Raw genomic sequence first — 8,911 nt, forward strand, 5'->3', positions numbered from 1 at the left:
AGTAGACATGTGCCAGTGCGCGGGAGCCACAGGTGTGTGTGTATGCATGTGTGTGTGGGCAGTGCAGACACAACTCTGTGTGTGCAGTCTTCTGTGTTCAAGTATGTGCACAGGCATGTGCATGTATGTGTGTGCGTGCAATTCTCGGTATGTGCATGTGCGGGCGTGCGTGTGCCCATGTACTTGTGTGTACAGGGAACATGCTGTGGGTGTGAGGGGCACCGGCAGGGCTGGGGGCAGGGGCTGCAGGTCGGGAATGAGAGGCACCAGCAGGGCTGGGAGCTATTTCCAGGGCTGTGCTGAGGGGGGGTCAGGCCTCAGCTGCAAAGAGATTAGCCAGGAATGTGCCCCCCCAGCGCCGGACACGCCCCCAGGCCCAGCTGCTGCCCCAGCCCCACCCAGGGCTCCCAGCCCCCTGGCACTCCCAGAAGCCCCTCGCTCCTGACCCGCAGCCCCCTTCCCCCCCATCTCTGCCGGTGCCCCTCACTCCCAGGCCGCTCAACCCATGAGCTCATGCCCCTCGGGGTGGGGGGTGGTTCGGACGCCATAGCACCCCGCCTCCCCCCAAAAGCTGGGCCCTGGGTCTCCCCGTGTCAGAGTCCCCCCCACCCTGGCAGCTGTCCCGGGATTGGGCCCAGGGGACCGTATGGGGCAGGCCTGGCAGCTCTGGGGCTGGGGGGGGGAGGGAAGGGCCCTGGTGCCCCGTGCAGCTGCCGGGATGGGGGGGACGTGACAGGTGCCGGACAGCTGGGCCCGCACAGGCGGAGGCACCGGCTCACAATGGCCGGAGGGGCGGGGAGGGCCACGGGGTGGATGGATGGATGGACCCATGTCCTGGGCCCCGTGGCCCTTCCCGGAGCCGGGGTCTGTGAGCGGGGGGGATGGGTGTCTGGGGGCTGCACACGGGTGGGCCTCTGTGTGTGTCTGGGAAGGGGACTAAGGTGCTCTGAGTGTGTCAGGGGATGTGGGAGGGCAGAGTGTGCGTGTGTATGTGGGCACGTGTGTGTGCAGGTACGGGTCTTCGTGCATGCACGCGGCTGTGTGTGCATGCGCATGCGTGCATATCTGCGTGCGCACACGCTTGGTTGTGCAAATGTGAGGCTCTCTGGGTGTGCATGTGTGTCTGCTTGCATGTAGGTGCATGTCCGTGTGTGTGTGTCTGCATCCCCGCGCCACGGGTGCTCAGGGCACAAGTGCAGCATGGCACTGGGGCCCTGGCGTGTGGGGGGGGAGGGGGCGTCCCATGCCCCGGCTCCTGCCAAGCCCCACGCCCTGCCCATGGCCCTGCTGGTGGGGGGCAGGATCCTGGCCCCGATCCCAGGCACCCCCCCCACAAGCCAGGGCAGCTGGAGCCAGGCCTGGGATGAGCTTCATTTTGTCTTGCCCCCCCCACCTTAATCGGCTTGGCCCCCGGCCAGCGCACATACACAGCGCACAGCACGGCCCTGGCCCCAGCCCAGCGCCCCCTCCTTCCCCTCCCCAGCCCTGGCGCAGAGCAGCCTGGCACGGGGGGAGGCGGTGAAATGCCCCCATCCCAGGGCAGCCACGAGCAGGATGGGACCCCCCGGCCCCAGCACAGCGTGGGGGAGCTGGGCAGAGCGAGCCTGTCTGTGTGGGGGTGGGAGTGGGGAGGGCAGTGTGTGTGTGTGTGTGTGTGTGTGCAGGGGTGCAAGTTTTATATGTGTGTGTCTGTGTGCATGCATGTGTGTGCATGTTGGGGGTGTGCATGTTTTATATGTATGTGTAGGTGTGCATGCGTGTGTGTGCATGTTGGGGGTGTGCATGTTTTATATGTGTGTATGTGTGCATGCGTGTGTGTGCATGTTGGGGGTGTGCATGTTTTATATGTGTGTATGTGTGCATGCGTGTGTGTGTATGTTGGGATGTGCATGTTTTATGTGCATCTGTGTGTGTCTGTGTGACGGGAATGTGTGTTTTACATGTGTCTGCATGTGTGTGCATGTGTATCTGTGCATGTGAGGGTGTGTGTGCATATTTTATGTGTGTCTGTGTGCGTGTGCATGTTTTGTGTGTGTGCACACACATGCAGGTGTCTGTGTATGTTTGTGTGTCTGTACATATTTTATGTGTGTCTGTGTCTTTGTGCCTCTGTGTGTGCCTTTGTGTGTGTGTAAACTGATCCTTTGTCAGTATGCATGGGAGAGAAAGAGGCAGCTCTAGGAAGGACTGTGTGTGTATAAGTGTGCATTTGTGTATGTGTGTGTGAGACCCAGGTGTCTGTGTAAGTGTACCCTCTGTGTAAGAGAGAGGGACAACTCTAGGAAGGAGTGTGTGTGTGTGTGTGAGAGAGAGAGAGAGAGAGAGAGAGGGTTGTGTAAGCATATCCTGTGAGAGACAGACAACTGTGAAGGGAGTATGTTTGTGTGTGTGTGTGTTTACATGTGAGCATGTGTTTGCGCGTGTGTTTATGTGTGTGTGTGTGAGACCCAAGTATCTGTGGAAATGTACCCTCTGTGCAAGAGGAGGGCACAACTCTAGGAAGGAGTAAGTGTGTGTGTGCATGTGTATATAAGGCCCAGGGGCTGTGTAAGCATATCCTCTGTGTGAGAGGGACAATTGTTGAAGGACTGTGTGTGTGCGTGTGTATGTGTGTGTGTGTGTGTGTGTGTGTGAGAGAGAGAGACCCAGGTATCTGTGAGAGAAAGGGAGCCCTCTGTGTGAGAGCAAAGGACAACTTTAGGAAGGAGTGTGTGCATGCATGTGTAAAAGAGAGAGAGAGAGATGTGTGTGTGTGTTATCGGGGGGGAGGGGGGGGTTAAGAGACATAAAGAGCCAACTCCAGGGTGGGCAGCATGTCTGAGAGCCTCAGGTGCGGGGTCTGTGTTGGTGTGTTCTCTGTGTGTGCATGTGTGTGAGCTCTAGGGGGGCGTGTGTCTGTGCAGGGACACGACTGTTGGTGCAGCCTGGACCAGAAGGGGCTCAGCGTGCAGAGCAGGGGGGTGAGAGGAGAATCAGCGTGTGGTTCCAATCAGCGTGTGTGTGTGCCTGTGTGCAAGTGTGTGGTTGGCAGGCAGCGCCGTGCCTGCAATAGGGGTCTGTGCAAGGCCAGTGTGTGTGTCAATGACATGCGAAGATCAGTATGCGTGTGTGGGTGTATGAAGTCAGCGTGAGATCAGGGGGAGGGGGGAGCTGAGGGGGAGGGGAGCTGGGGGGTGTGCCTAGGATGTGTAAAGATGTGTGTGTGTATGTATGCATGTAGGAAAAACTCAGCACAGTGTGGCTGTGGTGTATGTGTGAGACTGATTCTCAGAGCAGTGTGTGTAAAGTTGGCGTGTGTGTGTAGGAACACCTCTCAGTGCAGTGTGTGTGTAAGGCTGGTGTAAGATCAGTGTGTGTACATGACAGAGAGGGAAGGAGAGAGACTTTCAGAGCCCAGTGTGTGTGAGCTCAGCTTGTGAGTGCGTGTGAGGTGTGCGTGTGCATGTGTGTGTGTGTGTGAGAGAGAGAGAGAGAGAGACTTTTAGAGTTCAGTGAGTATGTTTGATTGGCATGTGTATGTGGCTCAGAGCAGTGTGTGTGTGTGTGTGTGTGTGTGTGTGTGTGTGTGTGTGTGTGTGTGTGTATCAAGCACTCTTAGTGCAGTGTGTGTGTGAGTGACTTTTGGGGCAGCGTGTATGTGAAATTAGTGGGCCTGGGCCTGAAGTCAGTGTGAGATCAGTTTGTGCATGTGTGTGTGTGTGCGCATGTGTGTGCATGAATAACTCTCAGCACAGTGTGTGTGTGGTGTATGTGTGAGACCAACTCTCAGAGCAGCGTGTGTGCAAAGTTAAGTGTAGGAACACTGCTCAGCACAGGGTGTGTGTGAGGCTGGTGTGAGATTGACCTCCAGAGAAGTGTGTGCGTGCATGTGTGTGTGTTTATTTAGAGCATTGCGTGTGTGAGGTCAATGTGGGTGTGGTAGTGACAGAAGCCAGTTACAATTTAGTGCACACTACACATGTGGCACTCTGAGCAGTGTGTGTGCATATATAGGAACAGCTCTCAGAGCAATGTGTGTGTGCGGGGGTGATTCTCAGAGTGTGTGTGTGAGGTTAGAATGTGCGTGTGCATGCATGTGCCTGAAGGTCAGTGTGAGATCCATGTACATACCAACAGCTCAGAGCAGCAGTGGGTGTGAGCAAGGTTGGTGTGAGAGTAGTGTGTGTGTGAATAACCCCCAGCACAGTGTGTGTGTGCCAAGTTACTGTGTGTACAGTGTCTATGTGGGTGACTGGAAGCATATGCATGTGTTTGCGGGGGGGTGTCTGTAGTCAGTGTGAGATCAGTGTGTGCAGGAACAACTCAGAGCAATGGGTGCGTGCAAGGTTGGTGTGAGATCAGTGCATGTGTGAATACCTCAGAGTGTGTGTTAATTGTGTGTGTGAAGTGTGGATGACTTTCAAAGGGTGTGTGAGTCAGCATGTGTGTGTAGGAACAACTCTCAGTGCAGTGTGTGCGTGTGTGTGTGAGGTTAGTGTGAGATTTGTATGTGTGCATGCCCCCAGCTAAGTACTTTTGCAAAGTTTGTGTAGATGACTCTTGAAAGGTGTGTGAGGTTAGTAAGTGTGTGTGTGGGTGAAGTCAGTGTGAGATCAATGAGTGTGTGTAGGAACAACTCTCAACACAGTGAGTGTGAGAAAGGCTGGTGTGCGATCAGTGTATGTGAGTAATCCCCAGAGCAGTGTGTATATGTGTGTGGTTAGTGTGTGTGCATGTGTGAAGTCAGCATGAGATCAGTGTGTGTATGAACAACGCAGAGCAGTGGGTGTGCACAAGGCCAGTGTGAGGTCAGTGTGTGCGTGCTGTCAACGCAGTGCTTGTGTGAAGTTAGGAAGTTAGTGTGTGTGTGTGGATAGTGTGTTTGTGCATGTGTATAGTCAGTGTGTGTGTGCATTTAGCGCATGCAGTTATTATATGTGTGCATGTCTATGTGTGTACAGTTGTGTGCGTGTGTGCCTGGGTACCCCAGCCCAGCACTTGTGTAAAGTTAAGGAACTTAGTGTGTGTCTGTGTGTGGGCAGTTAGTGTGTGCATGCATGCATGTGCATTTAGTGCATGTGTGTGTGCAATTAGTGCATGTATGCAGTTGTGTGCAAGAGCACCTCCCAGCCCAGTGCTTGTATAAAATTAAGGAAGTTTGTGTGTGTGAGAGAGATCAGGCAGTGTGCGTGTGTGTGTGTGTGTGCGCACCCACAAAGATGTCTCCCAGCCCATTGCTTGTGTAAAGTTATGGAAATGTGTGTGTATGTGTGTGCATGTGACACAGAAAGAGAGAGAGAGCGATCAGGTAGTGTGCACATATGCAAAGGTGCCCCCCAGCCCAGTGCCTGTGTAAAGTTAAGGAAGTCAGTGCGTGCGTGCGTGTGTGTGTGTGTGTGTGTATGTGAGACAGAGATCAGGCAGTGTGTGTGTGCAAGGGCACCTCGCAGCCCAGTGCTTGTGTAAAGTTATGGAAGTGTGTGTGTGTGTGTGTGTGCGCGCGCGCCCGCAAAGGCGTCCCAGCCCAGTGCTTGTGTAAAGTTAAGGAAGTTAGTGCATGTACGTGTGTGCGCGCGCGCGCGGGCACCTCCCAGCTCAGCGCTTGTGTAAAGTTACAGCATTTCGCGTGTGTGAGCTCAAGCACTGCGTGTGCGCGCCCCCCGCCCTGTCGGCGGCCCCAGCCCAGCGCCTCCCCCGGCCCCGCCGGCCGGCCCCCTTCCCCCCGGCGCGGCGCGGCGCGGCGCGGCGCGGGACGCACCGATGGAGACGAGCTTGATGCGCTCCCGGTCCAGGAACTCGAGCGCCACGGACACGTTCTCCAGCTTCATCTGCCTGAAGTTGGGGCGCGCGTGGAACTTGCGCAGCATGCGCTTCTGGCTCAGCACCTCGAGCAGCGCGATGAGGCGCAGCCCGTCGCTCAGGTCGCGCTGCAGGTCGCCGATGCGCTTGTTGGCGCCCTTCAGGTGCTCGTTGCACCAGCGCGTGAACGTGTTCTGCTGGATCTTCTTCCACGGCGCGTCCTCGGCCAGGTCCTTCTCGGTGGCCGGCATCTCCTCCGCCTCCTCGCCCGGCGCCTCCTGGCTGCTCATGGCTGCGCGCAACTCCGGGGGCTCCGAATCGGCCTCCCGCTGCGGGCTCCGGAGGTCCCGGGTAGCACCGGGGGGTCCTGGGCGCCTCTCTGGGGGCGCGGGGCGGTTTTAGGAGCGCTGGATCCTGCTGCGCGCGGTGCGATTTTCAAACGGGGGGTGGATCCGGGTGGGGTCGAACTCGCGGGGCGGCCTTAGGGGGTCCTCGGAGAGGCGCGCGGCGATGCGGGGTGGCGGTCCCCCAGCGGGTTTGCGGGTGCCCCGGGAGGACTTGCGGGGCGCTGGAGGCTGTCCCGCGCAGTGCGATTTTGGATCCGGGCGCGGTCCTGGGCAGGCTCGGGTCCCTCGGGCGCTGTCGGGGGTCTCCGGCGGTGCGGTTCTGGGGGCTCCCCGAGCACTTTCGGAGGTGTCCGGCGCGGCGCGGGGCGTTGTCGGGGGTCCCACGCGGCGCGCAGCGCGATTTTGAGCGGGCGCAGTGGCCGCAGGGCGCGGGGAGGGGGCTTTAAGGCGGCGCTCCCCGCCCCGCCGCGTCAGGCCGCTGGCCTCCGCGGAATGCCGCCGGGGCCGGGACAAGTAGGGATGCGCGGGCCGCGCGCGGCCCCCCCGAGATAGCGCGGGGCCAGCGGATTGGGCGCCCGGCACGGCGGGGGGCGCCATTGGCTGCCCGGCCCCCCGGGGGGGGGGAGCGGCTCAGCGCGCAGCCTATTTTTAACCTCTGCTGGGTTCTGCGGGGGGATGGGCGGGGAGGGGGAGGGGGCTGGAGGGAGCAGGGGAGGGTCCTGCCCGGCTCCCCCAGGGCCAAGGGAGGGCCCTGCCTCAGTTTCCCCAGTGTGCAATGGTGGGCGGGGTCCTGCCTGCCCCCCCCATGCCGCAGTTGTGCCCTGCCTCAGTTACCCCAGTGTGCATCGGTGTGTGGGGGGGGGGGGGTGTCCTGCTGCCCTCCCAGTGCTAAGGGAGTTCCCTGCCTCAGTTTCCCCAGTACATGATGGTGGGCGGTGGGGGGGCGGGGCTGTCCTGCCTTCCCCCCAGCTCCACGGGAGTGCGCTGCCTCAGTTTCCCCACTGTGCACTGCTGGGGGGTAGTAGGCGAGGTGGGGGGGGGAGGAGGGGTTCTGCCTGCCTCCCAGCACCATGTGAGTGCCCTGCCTCAGTTTCCCCAGCGTGCATTCATGGGCGATAATAGGAAATGTCTTGCTTGCCCCCTCAGTGCCATGGGAATTCCCTGCCTGTTTCCCCACTGCACATTGGTGTGGGGTAGTGGGGGGGTGTCCTGCCTGCCCCCCCAGTACTGCAGGAGTGCCCTGCCTCAGTTTCCCCCTTGCACATCAGTGTGAGCAGTGGTCTCCCTGCTCCCCCCACCCCAACCCAACATGGGAGGGGGGGGCAGGGCAGCCAGGCCCATTCATTCGGGCCGGGTGGAAGGTGCTAGAGCCGGTGCCATCACGGCGCAGAAAAAGCTGCCCGTGACGCACCATGGGGGGCGGGAGGGGGGGTCCTGGCGCGGCCGGCGCTTCATACCTCTCCCATGATGCGCCGCTCAGAATAGCCCATGAGCGGAGCGCCGCGCGGCCGTGACGCAGCCCCCGCCTGCCCCCACCTCAGGGGACATGGGCAGGGCACAGGGTGTGCCCGACGGGGGGCTGCCCCCGCCTTCACCCCACAGCCCTGGGCTGGTGGGCACTGGGTTCAAGTTCTCCCTCTGGGTGGGTGAATGCAAATCGCAGAGGCCTGGACCCCCTCGGAACTGAGCCACCCCCTCCAGAGCAGCCTGCCCTGGGCACCGGGGCCGTGGGGGCGAAGGCTGGGCCCACGGATGCCCCTGGGCCTTGCCAAGGGAATCCCAATCCCTACCCCATGCGTGGCCTCGAACGTGGACCCACCCCCCCGCTTGCTGGGGGGGCTGCACTGGGGGGCTGAGATGGAAATAACCCACCCCGTCACCAGGCTGAGTCAGAGTGGGCCAGATTGGGTGTCCGGGGGCGGGTGGGCACCGTGCCAGCCGGGATGGGACGCCAGGCCTGAGCTGGGACGTCGGGCGGGGGGGGCCGAGGAGGCTCCCAGGCGAGGCTGGAGGGGATCGTCCCGGATGCCTGGGGTCCCGGCGGTGAGAAGGGGTGTGGAGCAGTTGCACGGGGAGCCCAGACTCCTGGGTCCCACTCTAGTGGGATTTAGTGGGGTAGAGCTGGGGCTCGGACTGGAGGGGGCCTGCCCAGCTGGGCGAGGCAGGCAGGATCGGGCCCTTCCCCTGTGTGCAGAGAAGGGGGGGGGGGTGCGTGGTGTCGCGTGTCCCCGCTGTTCCGGTTTCGCACTCGGGCCACGGCTCAGGTTCAAAGCGGCCTCGGGTCCTGGTCTGTGATTCATGCTCCTGGCTGGGCCCCGTGGCCCCCCCCGGCTCCAGCTGGACGCGGGCGCTCGAACCTTCCAGCTCTCGTCGGAGCCGGACGCGCTGCCAGCGCTGACGGGGGGTGGGGGGGGAGCCCCGGACTCCTGGGTCCTACCCTAGCTTGGGGAGGGGGCCGGGGCCTGGTGCTGCAGCTGCCCCCAGGACTCTGGCACGAGAGCAAAGCAGGGTTTGGGGGGGTCGGGACTCCTGGCTTCTATGCCCGAGGCTACGGGTGTCTCTGGGACGGGGGTGCTCTCCTGCCTCAGTTTCCCCATGGGCACAGCCTGCCCCTGCTAGGGGCTCCAAGACCCTGGGGCGAGAGCAGCCAATGACAATGTAACCCTGGAGCCGCAGGCGCTTGTGACCCCCCCACAGCAATCCCAGCTCAGCGCCCCGCAGCAGCAGAGCTCCAGGGAGTAGAAGGGGATGGGGGGCTCCAGGCAGGCCCAGCAGCCAGGGCCCCC

The 8,911-nt window shown here is 61.0% G+C and overlaps 1 protein-coding gene across 4 annotated transcripts in view; it reads right to left on the reverse strand.

Moving 5' to 3' along the window:
- Positions 1–6,554, reverse strand: part of FLNC (filamin C) — a 31,068-nt gene extending 24,514 nt beyond the window's left edge. For all 4 annotated transcript variants that reach the window (XM_059725635.1, XM_059725633.1, XM_059725634.1 and 1 more), the window contains exon 1: positions 5,738–6,554. In XM_059725635.1, coding sequence (XP_059581618.1) covers positions 5,738–6,068 — 331 coding nt within the window. In that variant the 5' untranslated portion in view covers positions 6,069–6,554. The remainder of the gene's footprint in view (positions 1–5,737) is intronic.
- Between the last annotated feature and the right edge of the window lie 2,357 nt (positions 6,555–8,911).

The sequence above is a fragment of the Alligator mississippiensis genome, chromosome 4, assembly GCF_030867095.1.
Source record: "Alligator mississippiensis isolate rAllMis1 chromosome 4, rAllMis1, whole genome shotgun sequence".
Classification (NCBI taxonomy): domain Eukaryota; kingdom Metazoa; phylum Chordata; order Crocodylia; family Alligatoridae; genus Alligator; species Alligator mississippiensis.